At 36.7% G+C, this 16,516-nt stretch overlaps 1 protein-coding gene across 2 annotated transcripts in view; it reads left to right on the plus strand.

Moving 5' to 3' along the window:
• Positions 1–16,516, plus strand: part of BMT2 (base methyltransferase of 25S rRNA 2 homolog) — a 30,540-nt gene that overhangs the window by 11,277 nt on the left and 2,747 nt on the right. For both annotated transcript variants that reach the window (XM_042816004.1, XM_042816005.1), the window contains exons 2-4: positions 570–711; positions 9,815–9,988; positions 13,443–13,557. In XM_042816004.1, coding sequence (XP_042671938.1) covers positions 570–711; positions 9,815–9,988; positions 13,443–13,557 — 431 coding nt within the window. The remainder of the gene's footprint in view (positions 1–569; positions 712–9,814; positions 9,989–13,442; positions 13,558–16,516) is intronic.

A 16,516-nucleotide genomic window follows, 5' to 3' on the forward strand; every position in this document is an offset into this window, starting at 1 on the left:
TTTTTTTTTTTTTTTTTTCCCACTGTAATTGATCTGATTCTTCAGTACTGTTGCTTAGAAGTTATTTTATTGATACTGACTACATAGGCAGGTATCAGTGAAGGCTTGAATTCTTTTTCCAGTGTATCCAAAGAAATCTGTAGTCTTGATTAAACTTTCATTTGAGCATTTTTCCATGTATATCATGCAGAGTACTTACTGCAAACATGAATGCAACTAGGAGGCCTTCCAGTCTTTCAATTCTAGAAATGTTTGTCATGTTTAATACCTGTGCGCAGAAATAGAAGCAGAACTTCCCAGTAACTTTAATTTCATGGAATGAGGTGAACAAAGTCAGTGTTCTGAGAATATTGCTAGCTTCTCAAGTACCCGATAGTCCCTTCTCAAAAGCCTTGAAGAAGCATTGTGTTTGACTAGAGAAAGGGGGCCTCATTTTGTTACATGCAGGTAAAGTAATCTCTTACAGCATTATGTAACTTCTTTAATTGGAAGATGGGGACTTTGCCATGAAGATAATGAGACACATTGTGTCTAATGTGCAGTATTTTTTTTATTGTTGTTTTGCTCAGTGGGAGACTTTGATAAAATCTGGCGTGAACACTGTGAGGATGAGGAAACTCTCTGTGAATATGCTGTGGCAATGAAGAACCTTGCAGATAATCACTGGGCAAAAACTTGTGAAGGGGAAGGCCGAATTGAATGGTGTTGCAGGTAAGTCCTCATGTCTTTGAAAGATGTGGTTGCGTGTTTATATTTGTAATTCTTTACAATACAGGTTTTTTTATTTGATGATTTATAACATTTGTTCTATAAAATGTTAATGATGTATTGGTTCCCAAAACAAATACCTTCTTACTGTTCCAATTTATAAACTGTAAATCCGTAATGAAGTAGTTTCTTCTAAAATTAGATATTTTTTTTTTTAAAGCAACTTCAGCATACAACTTCCTTTTCTTCATGTGCTGAAGCTGCAAGTAAACTTAAGAAGTAATGTTATATGCGTTCATCTGAATCTAAACTGAATTAATGCAATGAGCATAGCTGAACAGGGTATGGGTTTGACTTGTGCATGTAAGTACATGGATTTTAAACTTCTTGCATGCCCTAATAGTAAAATCCTGGATTGAGTTCAACTAAACTATTTCAATCCTTGAGGAAACTGAGGTCTAAAATAGGATAAGTGTTAGTCACTCAGGATTCCTACATATGGTTGGCATCTGAGGCATACTGTGAAACCTGTACAGTGGAATAAAACAAAATACTGTTGAAATCTTATATGAAAAAGACTTTATGCACAATCCTGCCTCCAGGAATGTCTTTAGACAGAGGAAGATGATGATGTAAGTCTGAGAGTAAGGTCTTTGCATATCCAGATGTTTAGAAAAACTTCATTTTTTCCATCATGATATGAAAGTTATTCCAATCAATCCAACTTTGAGGAAGTATATCAACTACATGTAATAAAGTCTTTGTAGGTATCAGTTTGTTTATAAAATGCTGCAGCAGTGGAGGTTTCCAGCTTCCTTGGGATCTTTAAAAATCAGTGTAGATTAAAACTGAATAGATTAAATATTAACAGATTACCATTCTCTTCTAGTCTTGGAATAGTCATCCTCTATGTGACTGATACAAAGTAATGAACAGAAGAAAGAGAAGAAAAGCAAGGATGACTTTGCTACATTTCACTTCATTGCAGAGATCTTTGGATCCCATAAAACAAGCAATTGAGTGAGGGACGAAGGGGCATGGATTGTGAAACAGTTAACATAGAGTACATCAACCTGGTGACAACTCAAGGGGTTCTGTACTTGATGGAAGTGGAGCAAGTCAGTAACAACATTATTTTCTTTCTCTCTACAGCAGGCTCTTATTTAATATTTGAAACCCATTCCTTTTGTATCAGTAGTTCATAGAACAATAGAATAATTAAAATTGGAGAAGACCTCCAAGATCATGTACTCCAAACGTCTACCTACCACCAATATTGCCCACTAAACCATGGCCCTAAGTATTACATCTGCCCTTTCCTTAACCACCTCGGGGGATGGTGACTCCACTACCTCCCTGGGCAACCTGTTCCAGCACATAACCACTCTTTCTGAGAAGAAAGTCTTTTCAGTATTCAACCTGAACCTCCCCTAGCGCAACTTGAGGCCATTCACTCTAGTTCCTTCACTTGTTATGTGAGAGGAGAGACAACCCCTACCTCACCACAACCTACTTTCAGGCAGCTATAGAGAGCAATAAGGTTTCCCCTGAGTCTCCTCTTCTTCAGACTTCACAGTCCCAGTTCCCTCAGCTACTCCCTATACAAGTTGTGCTCCAGACTCTTCACAAGCTTTGTTGCCTTTCTCTGGACATGCTACAAAGCATTGATGTCTTTCTTGTAGTGAAGGGCATAAAATTGTTCTCATGTTCTGGTTATCTGTGCACATACTAATGGTACTGGATTCTGGACTGATTCCCAGGGAACACTGCTTGATTTTTATTTTTTTTTTTAAAGCAATTTCAGTTAACTAGTATTCCCTTAGCTTGTGGCAAGCTCACTTCATTCCCTGCGGGACAGGATAATATTGCATGTTGACACCAGAGGAACGGCTGATATCCTGTGTACTGAGGTTTATTGGCTCTCTAGTTTGTTTGTTGGGTGGTTTTTTTGGGGGTTGGTTTTATGGTTCCTACAAGATTTACAGAGTAAACACATAAATATCCAGTTTGGGCCTGGGAGCCCGACCTCATGCTAAGAATAGAATCCACTGATAGGAGACACTAAGATGCGCGTGGTGTAAAGCTTCAATTCAAGCACGGATCTTTTCTGCATGCAACATTCAGGGGTCAGGAGATTCACATCAGTTAAAAAAAAAAAAAAAAAGTTTCTTCTTTCTTCTGTGGAAACTGAGGCCTGAATGGCTAAATACCAAAACATGGCAGATCAACTTTGTCTTCTGTTTTTTTTTTTTGTTCCTTGTCAACAGCCAGGAGGTGTGCCACGCAGATGGCAGGCCCCATTGTCCTTACTCCTCCTTGTGTCTAGTTGCTTAATTGCATGCAAGAGAACTTTACTTATGTGAAACTTCATTGAAAGCTTTTGTTGAGTGCTTTAACTGAGTGTCACCATGGCAGCAGGAAGGTAGCTGATCAGTTGAATGAAGTTTCATTTCAGAGTGGAATGCTGAAAATACTTGGGAACCACTTGTGTATCTGTGTTGAAGAAAGGATAGCTCAGGCTTTTGTTTTTCTTTTAAGGAAGATCTTTTAAGATGTGATACTAGCTAGGAAAAAAAAGATTTTTTTTGGTCTTTCATTATTTTTTCTTGTATTCTTGTGTAACCAAGCACCAGTAAAGTAAATCAGAGAATATAGAATGCATACTTATTTTCAGGGTCAAGATTATGTTTCCTGCAGGGTTCTCCTTGTGAAAAGGTGTATCTTGCTATTTAGTTGAACATACTGGGGAACACATCTTGTGATGCTAATTCTTAAAACAGATGAAAAAAAACCTTCTCTTTTACTTCATTAATTTTTTATTTAGATGACACACGTGCAGATTCTAGAAAACATTAAAGCTAAAGCTGTAAATGGCAGACTGTGCTGTTGACCATATGCCACGTTGTACAGGAGTGGTTTGACTGTTTCAGGGCAATAGGATACAATCTTTAGCATGGGAAGAGAGAACTTAAAGCCTTGTCCCCTTCCAGACGCAGTTTAGGTAAACCTCGTGGTGTTGTAGAAAACATGGACGACAGTCAGCTGTCTTTCCTTTTTTTTGTCTGTATTTTCAGTAAATTGAATGCAGTGTAGCAGGTGATGTTTGGAAATGTACACCTGTTTCATGTAATTTCTGTTTCAACACAGAGCTTAAACCAAAGTGGGATGGATAAGATAGTTTACCCTAGCTGTCCTAATGTGTAATTTTTGCTGGCATAGGTAGCCTGGTGAACCTTTGTATGGACAATGAATGCTGGCCTTTTCTGGCTCTAGTTAAAACAAAATAAGCTAAACCAGCTGATTTGCTTCTTTCTGTTGCTTTTGCATCAGTTACAACTTGTGTTGACTTGGCGGTTCTTTTTTTTTAAATAATGAAAAAACAGAATCAGCTTGAAATAGCCATTGTGACAAAACATTATCTAAACTTGCATTTTTTAAAAAAGTCTTTTGAGAGTTTTCAGTATGCTGAAGAAATGTGGTCTTGGTCAGTTTACTGTTAGGGGAGTGTAGAACTGTTTGGAAACAAATGCAGAGAATGGATATTAGAAGCTTATCTTAAAAATTTGTTTTACTGAGAAAGGGCTCTGTAAGCCTGTCCCTGAATCTGTTACTAATCAATATTTTCGTTAGCAATCTACCAGAATACAGTCTGTTTATTAAATTTGCAAATGAGACCAAGCAAGGAAGAATTTACACTCTCAGGGCTGGACTGAAATTAACAATGATACTAACTGTGCCAAATACTATCAGCTATAGAGACACAGGCTAGGAAAAAATTGGTTATTTATCAGTCCTTTAGAAAAGTGTTTGTAGGAAGCCTACAAACAGGAGGGTTGTCAACTCTTTACAGGGGTAGATAATGGCAGGAGAAGGGGAAATGGTTTTAAAGTTGAGGGAGGGAAGATTTAGGTTGGATGTCAGGGGGAAGTTCTTTACAGAGAGCGTGGTGAGGTGCTGGAACAGCTGCCCAGAGAGGTTGTGGATGCCCCATCCCTGGAGGTGTTCAAGGCCAGATTGGATGGGGCCCTGGGCACCTGGTCTAGTATTAAATGGGGAGGTTGTGGCCCTGCATGTGGCAGGGGGCATTGGAGCCTGATGGTATTTGAGGTCCCTTCCAACCCAGGCCGTTCTGTGATTCTGTAGCAAAGTACAAGCTGAATATGAAACAATCACAGGATACTTTCTTCAAAAAAAAAAACATCTTGGAGTATGTTAATGAAGTTATTCACAAAATATCTGAAATACTTTATTTAGCTTTTCTCTTAATTAAAGTATCACTTTGCTTCCTGCATTTAAAAAACAACTGCAAAAAAGGTAAAGAAAAGTTCTGGGGTCTCATTTATTTTCCACAAAAGCTGTGTTTTTTCCTAGAATCTGGAGCTGTCTGGTCAAGTGGAGTAAAATCTAGGAGATCCTTTTACAGGATCTTTGAGGATAAGTGTTCACGGTCTGTTTGGGATTGGAGGACAGAATAAACGAATGCTTAAAGTCCCTACAGTGCTGTTTTGGTGCTTTCTTTATGAATGCAGTTAGCTGAGAAACTCACCTTCAATGGAATTAGAAAGGAGGTGGGTTAAGGAAAAGGAAGGAAACTATTTAATAGAAAAAGGATCTAATGTTCATTGTGCATGTTTGTATGGCAACCTTTATTTTTCCTTCTAAATAATACTTTGTTCTGACAAAACTGTGTCTGTTCATTGGATGTTAGAACTAATTAGAGCTTTGATTATATGATGACTGCTGACTGTTTTCAAGTTCTTGGAATCATCTGGTAATGAAGGGTGTTGACTCTAAGCTGGTTTGTGGTGGGAGGATTGGTACAACGTAGGAGAAACATCTGGTTCCAGACCTAGTGGTGTTTTCCAAAAGGATAAGTCTCAAATGTCTAGAATTAAAACAAAGCATGGAAAATAAATGTGAATTAATCGTATGCAAGCTTCTTGCACTGAACTTTAAGAGCTTATAATACTTTGTACTGAAATATTTGCTGAATGTATAATTTCCTTAACCTAAATCTGGACACTCTTGATAATAGCAGAGTGCTTTCCAGTCCTCCCTCATGATTAATGCCTCCAAGGGGAAGTTGAAAACTTTAATTTCCTTGATTTACTTCGGAGTAGAGTGGGGGAGATTAAAACCTGTAGAGGAGTTTATGCTGCTTTTTTTTTCTTTCTTTTTTTTTTTTTTTTTTTTTCAGGTCAGCAGTTGCTTTAGTTGACTTTAGGAAACTAGAATTTCCTTCAGCTGTGAAGGGAGGTGTGTTGTTTCGCTGTGTCCTCACTCAATTTCATCTTCAATATTAGATTCTGGTTAATAAGTACAGTGAGGAATGTAAATCAGGCTTGCGCTTTCCTTCTTCCTTCTGCTTTTTAAAGAGAAGGACTGTGTCAGTTCTTGACCTGCAGAACTGTCTACTTGAAACTCTTAATCATTCATAAAAGCTATCAGAGATTGCTTTTTTGTCAAGATGAAAGGTGACCAGCGTTGATTTAGTTGCTGGTTATTACTTGGCAAGAAGAACTAACTGCTGATTCTTTAAAGTCATTAATATTTAATATGTTTCTTTGGCAATTGAGAATTTGAAACACCTCCCCGTTATTTTCTAATGTGGTATTGAAACACTCATGGTTTTGGGTAGTGTATTCTACAGGGAAGTTTCTCTTTCTTAAGTCTACTATCAAACCATTTATCTTCTGACTATCTGTTCATACTGGCTTTTACTGAGGGTTTCTTTAAGTGTCCAGACTAAATGGCAGGGGAGTTTGGGTGTGGGGAGACCATTCATCTCGAAAAAACTGTCATTTAAGATATGAAGAATGGAAAAAAAGTTCAACTGAGGAAGTACCTAGAATTCTTTTCGTAAGACATGAGCTGCAAACTTCACCTGTCTCTGCCAGCAAACTTAAGCAGTTTATAACTTAAATGTTTAGTTTTGTTGTCTGTGTAAACTGTTAGCAAGTGTAAGCTCAGGTACCATTTGAATTGCACAATTCTTCATGAACAAGTCTGTTGATTGCAGAGCTATCTGATTGCAGAGCTATCTGATGTCAGATTAAATGTCAGAGACGTTTGCCAAAAATTTCATGGTGACAGCTCTCAAAATTATAAAATAAACTAATTAATTTTATTTCCCTTTGTAGATAATAAGGGGATGCTCTGTTCATTACTTGAGACCATTGTTAAATATAGTCTTTGATAACTGCATACTCAAAACTACTGTGATTGCTGATGGGGTTTTAATAAACATAAGCACGTAGCTACATCAGCAATTTACCGTGGGGGTAAACTGTTGAGTGTGTTGCCTTTTATTAGGTACTGAGCAGTAAATGCCCATCTGATCACTGCTACCCCATCACACTTGTGAGTCTGATTTAAATGGATGGTGCGTTATCTTGAGGTGAAATCCCTCAGTGGTTTCTCACCTGTTTGGGTTTTTGTTTGCTTGTTGGATTTGGTATTTTTTTGCTTCTTGGAGTTACTACGTAAGTATGCAGTCTGAACTTGAGGAATTTTACCCAGTCTTTAGTAAATCTTGTGATTCTGGCCTCTTTGTCTGCCAGTGAAAATCCAGGAGAAGATACTTCTCATCACAGTTGTCTTTAATAGTGTCTTATGGTTCAGAACTTAATTGACATGAGAGGGAGGAGTAAAATAGTTGGGAAAAATACTCAACTACAGCAGTATCAACAGTGAGGCAGAAATGGCTTCTGTGCAGTGACAGAAGGAGTCATTAGGCTGCATTTTAAAAGTAGTTGGTTCTCATATACAAGTGCTTATCTGTGTGTTAAGCCGGGTAATGTAACAGCTTCTAGCAAGTGGAAAAAGAATCAGTAGTTGAGGAGCAAAAAGAATACATTTCCTCCCAAAGTACTGGGCTTTTTGATTTGTTCTGACTTACCTGTCAGTGTCGATAGCTGTATGATGTTATTTAACCAGAATGTTTCAAAAGGGATAACAAGAAAGAAGACTTCTAAGTAAAACTGCAGACACTGAGCAAGATGCTAAGAAAGTAGTAAGGTAGCTGTAACAGTGTGAGGAAGATGGGTTTGTGTTTTCTTTCACTAAGTGACGCTCAACTAAATTATGAAAGACATCTCTAAACTCATTGTATGCTTATGGACAAATAATTTTATATAGCATAAAATATGACTTTTATTATCATAACAGTAATGCAAGTGTTTTTCTGGGGTTCTATTTTGTTTCTATTTTTTGTTGGTTTTTTTTTTTTTTCCAACTTTTTTTGCTTAGTTAAATTACAGACTTTAACTTTGTTAATTTTAGAATCGTTGTCTTTTTGTATGTGGAATTTCTAACAGACTTGGTATGGTTTCACAGTTTGTGTATTTGGGAATATTGTCGCCTGGGCTGCTGTTACTGCTTCTGTGTGATCTTGCTCAATACTGCTAAGACATGGATCTTTTTTTTCCATCTAGCTTCTCTTTCATCTGAAAATAGCTTTGGTTACTGAAGAATTGTAACTATAAACTTGTTGATTATGAATGTATTTTTTACTGTGTTTGTTTCTCATAGGGCTGTGTTTTCTACCCTAAGGTTACTGTCTGTATCTTAAACTTTACTTACTAAGTGAGAGTACATAGGGCCTTCTCAGACAAGTAAAACTTGCTTGTGCTTTGATTTTGTTAGACACAGGTCAGTTTTGATATTGAGGCCATGCAAGTATGGCAATACAGGAGTTGTCCAACAGAGCTTAATTTACCTGACACTTTTGTACTTTTTGTGTACTTCTGTACTTATACTTTGTGTACCTTTGTACTTTTGTAATTATATGTTTACAGATTCAAAGTGGTCGTTTCCTGGCTGTGTGGAGTAAAGTGGTTTCTATCTGTACCTGTTTGATATATATTTCTCCTTATAAAACTTAGCAATAATGACACTTTCTTTTGTTTTTCCTTCACATCATGTGTGATGGAGAGGCTAGGTGTATTTGGTGCCTATAATATCATCTATACTTAGATCAGGCCTGTGTATTTCAAGACCTCATCTCTATTTGTGAATTTAAGGCAGTATTTTTATCAACATAACCCTTCCAAATCTGGAATGTGAAATAAAACAATATAGGATGCTATTAAACTCAGCTTGAATTTGTGTCCTGGAATGTTACCTTCAAACCTCTGCAGCTTTTTTTTCTTTTTAAACAGAAATTGAATGTGTTTCAAGAAAGTATCATAAAAACGTTTTGTGAAAACATAATTTGAACAAATGCTGTTTTTGTTAAACTTCTCATGCAGATGCTTGGCTGGCACATCTAATTAAAATGCTTTTTTTTACAGGGTGAGTCAGGCTTTTAATTTCACAGCAGCAAATTGTTTCCAATTCTAGTTCTGTCCAAAACAGTCCAGTTATTCTCCAAAACATAATGCTTGTGTCTCATACGTAATGCTGACTACTGGTTGAACTATGCAACTGCAATTCAACTTTTTTTTACATTCGTTCTTTTAAACTGCTTAACCTTTCTGATAAATGTGACTGATTAATTTTATTCTGGTTCCTGTTAGCGGAATACTTAAGTGAAATAAAAAATGAAAGCTAAAATAAGTCTTCTGTAATAATACAGCTACTTAACATACGTTATTAAGGAAAAAGAAACGAACTCATAATTAGAACCAAGTATAATTAACTTAAGCCATAAGCTTGAGTTATTTCTTTTCCCCCCGCATTTCTTAAGTACCCTATACAACAAGGATGTTTCAAAAGCCCCTGTATTTGTAATTAATAACTATCAGTGCATGTATGCAAGCATGCCTTGATGGAGAAGTGTAGTGCTTAAGTGTCAGCTGACATTTACCCTTGGTTAATGTTCTGTTCTTGCTCTGAAAGTCTATACAGATAAAGCTAATTTGAATCTGTTTACATAACTCTGTCTTACAGCCTAATTTTAGGGGAAAAAAAAACACTACTTGTCTTGAAGTGCGTCTTTTGGGTATCACACCTTTCCTAAAACTGATTTTCCGAAGATGCAGTAGAACTCAAGATTTATTGAAAAGCTTTTAGAACTTGTATCTCTTATTCCTCTGTCTTGTGTCCTGTCGTAGTGTAGTGACCGAAAATACCATTCCACTTCTCTGGGAAATCTTTGTCTTTTCAGTGTGTGTCGGGAATATTTTCAGAATGGAGGGAAAAGAAAAGCACTTGAGAAAGATGAGAAGAGAGCACTTCTTGCTTCTAAGACCACTCCAGCCTTAAATGTTTCCCAGCCTCCCAAGATTGAAGACCCCTTACCAAACTTTGGCTTGACAAATCATGAAGCTATAACAGAAGAGTAAGTTATACTTGTTTTCCAGACTTTTCTTTTTTCTTGTTGAGACTTACTTGGAAATTTTTTCATTATAATGTTAGATTGGTCTGATGCTGCCTTTTTTTTTTTTTTTTTTTTTTTTTTAAATTTTTTGAATTTTTTTTTTTATATTTTTATTTTTGTATTTTTTTTTTTTTTTTTTTTTTTTTTTTTTTATAGTAAAGAGGTTGGATTTCCTTGTGAATATGTCCACATTTCAAGAATAATTGAGCTATAGTATAAATTTGGGTGGATGCTGTAAAGATTGCTCGAGAATGACAACTTAGTCATCATCGTTTAACTGTTAGAGTAATTTCACTTTTGTATGTCATTACTGTGCAGTGCAATTTATATTAAAGCTTGAGGTGAAATAAAGCAGATGTTAATTAAGTTAGAATCTAATGACTGTTCAGTATTGTTGAAAAGTCAATTGCTTTTGTAAGTACTAAGTGCCAAATGTAAATAACAGAGTACTTAAAAACTTTCTGTTCATAAATTATTGAGGAGAAACTCTTGATTCCAATTATACACTTCAAAAGCAATTTTGAATTTAACACTTAATTTTAAATATGGTAGCGTTCTGATGATTGTCTCTGCAGAAGCTGAATATTCTTGAGGTACTTCGCTAATAGGTTTTAATTTTGTTTTTTGATTTTTCACTCGAGTAAAAATTTTATTTTTGGGATTCATTAATAGCTTTTTTTTTTTTTTTTTCCAGTTACAGTCTCACCCTATTTTTTCTTGAATTATATGGGTCATGTTTTGGCAAACATGACTTGGAAAAGGCATGAAGATCTCAAATGCTTAAATGTTTGAATAGTTAAAATGCTGACCCCAATGTTGTTCTGTGTTCTGAGCAACCAAGAAGATATTGCCACAGAATCACACAAGCAGCAAGGTTGCCTGAACACCTCCAGGGTCAGCAACTCCACCACCTCCCTGGGCAGCCCTTTCCAGTGCCTGACCACTCTTTCAGAAAAGTAGTATTTAGATGAAATGAAAAATGAAGGTAGTGGCTTCCCATAAGGAGCTCTTTCTCCTCTTGGTAGTGTTCACTTTGCTAACTCAGCCTAAACATAAATTTATGTTTTTAATAAGAACCACCAAGCACTTTGATACAAAGGGTTGATGAGATGTTAATTCCTCATGCCATCTCAAAAACTCTAGCATTTGGTAACGCAAGATGCTTCTGTTACTACAAGTGGCAGATTGGTACTGACTTGTTTAAATCAATAGGTTTGATCATACACTACTTGAAGTTGACCTGTTTTGTACTGTGAGATCTTATCATGATGAAGCACAAGCTTTCTCTCTGCTTATGCTTTATATTCATACTTTGAAGGGCCAACTTCACAAGCTTCATCTTGCTACCAGAAATCTGTAGTCTTATCTTTTGATTTGTGTGTACAGAAAGTATTTAATACAGAACTTTTTATTTCATAACTTAAAAAGTGTTTATCAATACCATGACCTATTTTCCATTGTCCTCCTCAAGACCTGGAGCAGGCAACACATGATAGTTAAGGTAGTAGTAGATTTTAGTAGTTATACAGACCTTATAGCAACAATGTAATGTATTTCAGCAAGCTAGTCCTTCCTGGGGGATACCTTTATGAGTGGATGGTACTGAAAACTTTGAGACATGCCTGTGTTGCCAGTCGGAGCCAGTTGTACAGCTTTGTTCTGCTCTTTTGGCAATAGCATAGGACCTCTGAATTTTCATTCTCCTCCCATCCTTGGATAAACTGTAGCTTAATAATCAAAAACTGCAAACTAGGAGTATGACCCTTGAAGTATTAATGTTTTCTTTTTCTGCCTGTATATAATGCATTAGAGAACCATGCTTTCAGAAAATCATGGGGGTTGAAGGGGACCACTGGAGATCTATTCCAACTCTCTGCTAAAGCAGGATCCCTAGCGTAGGTCATACAGGAAAGTGTCTGAGTGGGTTTTGAGTATCTCCAAAGAAGGACCAAAACCTCTCTAGTTCAAGGTGTGCTTGGAGATTACCTACAGTGCAGTGTACTTCCCTTGCTTTTAATGTTAGCTGCCTTGACTGAAAATCGTTAGGAAATGAGTTTGAAGGGTGATTATCAATGAATTTAGCAAGACTGTCTTTGTAACACAGTAATTGGATCAGTGACTGTCACCTAGATGACAGTTATGTTCTTACTGAGGAATCTGACTTGAGAGCCATGCTGAAAGAAGCAGATGTCTGAGCTGCTGAAGAACTTCACAATTATTTAAAGCACCTAACTAGGATCCTGTTCTCATTTATAACTGGCAGCTTAAGAACTGCTAATAAGCAACTTTGAGGGACAGTGAAACCTGACAAGCAGCAGGAAAGTCAAAACATAAGTGAGTATGTGAATCTGCTGCTTTTTTAGATCCCAAAGTATATTTGCATTGATCTTAGAGTCTGGTAGCCTTATCAGAGTAAAAGAGAGCCTATTAGAGTGAAAGAAACGTGTTTTCCTGGTCATATCTCTTGGATCCATTGTCTGTTGGTGTAGAAGAGAGTTTCTGGCTTCTGCTCAGCGTGCCATCCAGAGGTGTAGCTTTGCAAAGTGTGCCTTAATGCTGTCAGACATAGTTTGGGGTGTGCACCCTCCTCACTGAGTCAGAAGCAACACTTGTAAATTTTGTAAGAAAAGGAAACTGAAAAAATCAGTGTGGCTTTCTTTCACTCTAACATAGGTGTAGTGGCATTCTCCCCACTTCCAGAATTCTTTGTTATGTTACTTAATTTTAATCTGCTCAGATATTTAATGTCACCCTTTAGATGGAAAATTTTAAGATTGCTAGAGGCTGTTGCTCTTTTATTTTTCTTAATGGGAAATTTGGAGTGAACCTCAAGTAGGCATCCATTCTCAAAAATATTAGCTAAAATAAAAGAATACTTCAAGATATTTTGCAAGGAATATCTGAATGTTTTCATTTTTAGGAATTTTTTATTTACCTTGGAATACAGTTGTGTGTCCTCTGTCTTTGTTGAACTGATTAAGACATTTGACTTCAGATGCCCTTTAAAATGGTAGGTAGGTCATGAAGTGTTGTCAGTTTCTCTTTTGTACTCCTGAAATTTCAACTCTAATGACTTGTATGATTTAAACACCAATACGTACCACAAAGAGGTCAGTAGAGAAACAAAACGATCAGCTTGAGTATTAGACACAAGTTACCATTTTATTGAAATACTATAAGTACACAAGGCATGGTACTGAAGGTGCTCTTAACAGAAACTGTTCAACTTAAGGATCATGTGCTTTACTGACCAAACTTGATTCTTTAGATATCCCAGCAATTCAAATAATGCATTCACTTCTGTAAATCACTACAAAGATAATGCAAAAAAATTCTTGTAATTATCTGAAATTGTAATACTGAATACAGTTTGAAAAATAACATTTGATAAAACTGAGTTCTTGCTACTTCTTAGGTTGCTTCACTCCTTGGGAAAAATCAGATTGCTTGATGTTGGAAGCTGCTTTAATCCATTTCTGAAGTTTGAAGAATTTCTGACAGTTGGCATAGATATTGTTCCAGCTGTTGAGGTATGTAACACTTGCTATATTAGATATAAAGCTGATTGCCAGTGGTTCCAAAATAATAGCTGTAATTGTTTGGTTCTAAAAATAAGGAAAAAAACATCCTCACTGTGAATCTTAATATTGCAAAAAAAGTTCAGTAGCTGTCTTGTTATGTAGTCTCAGATGAGTTCTTGAATCTTGAAAGCCATGAAAAAAATTTGAGTTGGTTTACGCTTAGGCATGGAGCTCCTGTAAGCTACGTTTTCTGACAAAGAAGTAATCTCTGCCTATACTTCGCGAGTTTTTTTGTGGAGAGTTCTAGTAACTAGAAGTGCATTCTGAAGGGGATTTTGAGATTATTGCTGCAAATGCTAAACCTCAGTCCTGAGGACAAGATTAACGCTTAGGGCTGGTTCTATGGTAAGTAATATATTTCTGATAAATTGTTTTGCTATGTAGTAAGATTCCAAAATGCATTTTTTCTGCAATCGCGTCCCCTTTCTTGATCTCCTTCTGTCTTGATCTGACTTCTGTCAGTTGCAGTAGTATTTACTAACCAAGTAAAATGACAAAGCATAATAGAGTGAAAAGATATGTAAAGGAATGCATTTCTGTCAGACAACATAAATCCTGTGACCTTACATATCTTGCCAGCTTCTAGGCTGAATTTTTCTAAAAGTTCAAAATGCAAATCAGCGGCCTTAGGTAGTAGCTCTTTAGATGTGGAGACTTACAAGTGTTTGTTATTTTTTTTGTTAACTTGGAAGTTGTGCTACTTGCTGCAGCATGGCTTACTTGCAAAGTGCTTGGCATTTTGTTCTGGTCACCAGATTTAGTCCACTAATGCATAATTCATCTCCAAACTTGTAAACAAAATTATAATGGGAGGTATTCCTGGAAAAAAAAACATGTGAACTCAAGCACATCTGCTGTAGTAAGCTGAGGCCCACCTCCAAACTAGAATTAATCCTGATCTGTTCAAGATGACTGCTTTAAACCATATCACCACCACAGTCACCTGAAAAAAATTGATCTCTTCTCCAGCAGTTGCTTCCGCTCATTTAAGATTTCAAAATACCAGCCAGAGGGTTCTTACAGGAGTCAGTGTTGTTTTCTGACCTTAATAAATGAATAAATAAGTGGAGTAACAGAGCATTGAAGTCAAAGATAGAAGAACCTTTAAAATCTTCTGATTTATCTGATATTTTAGATACCAAAATATTTTTTGAAACAAATGGAACCAGAGGCTTTTCAGGAGATCAGTTTGTTAAATAATGTTGAATAGAGGGTTAAATACTTCCTTAATAAAAATAGGTTAATCCGTTTTCTTAATGTAAATTCTTCAGAGATAGATGTAGTAGTTGAGTACAATACTTCAGCTTATTTTAGGAGTATTGAAAATAATTGAAGAAAAACTAGGAGAGGAACTGAAGTGTTGTTTAATGAAAGAATGTGTTCCAACTGTTTGGAATCTGCGTGCTTTATATACAGAAACTGTGATGTGGAACTGTTATATGAATCATAGAATCACCAAGGTTGGAAAAGACCTAAAAGATCACCCAGTCCAACCGTTCACCTATTCCCAATAGCTCCCACTAAACCATGTCCCTCAACACAACATCCAGTCTTTCCTTGAACACCCCCAGGCTCGGTGACTCCACCACCTCCCTGGGCAGTCCATTCCAGTGCCTGACCACCCTTTCTGAAAAGTAATACTTCCTCATGTCCAGCCTGAATCTCCCCTGCCGTAGCTTGAAGCCATTCCCCCTGGTCCTATCACTAATGACACGAGAGAAGAGGCCGACCCCCAGCTCACTGCAACCTCCCTTCAGGAAGTTATAGAGAGCAATGAGGTCTCCCCTGAGCCTCCTCTTCTCCAGGCTGAACATTCCCAGCTCCTTCAGCCTCTCCTCATATGGCCTGTGTTCCAGACCCCTCACCAGCTTTGTTGCCCTCCTTTGAACACGTTCCAGGGCCTCGATGTCTTTCTTGCAGTGAGGGGCCCAAAACTGGACTCAGTAATGTGAAATTACTGTGATTAATTTCCACAGAATGTGGAAATACGTTTCTATTAAAAGTTCAAATTTCTATTAAAAGTTCAGGTTTGGTCATTTGGGGGCAGGTTGGGTGGAGCTGCACTGAAAGAGAAGTAAAACAGATTTCCTAGTGTTTTCATTGGCCACTCTTTCAAACACTGTATCTCTGGCAGATGTTCCAGAGAATAATTAGCTGCCGTTATTTTCTTACAGGAGTTTGGTTTGCTTGGTACAGGAAGGGAGAACAGCAAAATTGAAATGAACAGCGAATCTCAATTTTGTGAAAGTCCCAACAGAATTTCTTACTGCTGGAAAACAAGCTGACTATGCAGCAGATGTTGTATAGGAGTAAATGCAGTCTTAGGGGAAAAAGAAGTCTGGAATGGTACCAAACTTAAGAAAAAGATGAGCAGCATTTAGTTCTTGAATGTCAGTTTGTGCTCTGAAATATGAGTTCACTATTAAGATCAGCTCAAGAGTTGCACATCTAGACTTTAACAGCAAACCCCAGTTTAGCACCTAGCAGCATTTTTTTTCCTAACACTGCCTTGCAGAGTTTAGGATTCTACTTGCAGTGTACTTTAGTCATGAAATCACCTTCAACGTTATTTCTACTTAATTGTTCTGTGAATATCTTTCCACTACAGAGAAACATTTTGTCTCATTTTTTCAGTGATGTAAGTAACCTAAGTCCACAGCACTTTTATTCTGAAATTCTTACCTAGATATCCCAAAGTTATTACTGTTAATTTTCTGTTTGAAATGTTAAAAGGAAGAATATTAAAATGTAAGCCTGCAGGTGTAGTAGTTGTAATTGAAATTCCTTGATCAAACAGAAATAATGACAATCTTTTTTTTTTTTTTTTTTTTTAAAATTAGAACTACTGAATCACAATTTATTTTTTTTTGCATGTTGCTTTATTCTTTCTCACTTTTATTGCACACTG

Source organism: Centrocercus urophasianus, unplaced genomic scaffold (assembly GCF_019232065.1).
Source record: "Centrocercus urophasianus isolate 14NV4802_14NV808 unplaced genomic scaffold, USGS_Curo_1.0 seq_15, whole genome shotgun sequence".
NCBI lineage: Eukaryota > Metazoa > Chordata > Aves > Galliformes > Phasianidae > Centrocercus > Centrocercus urophasianus.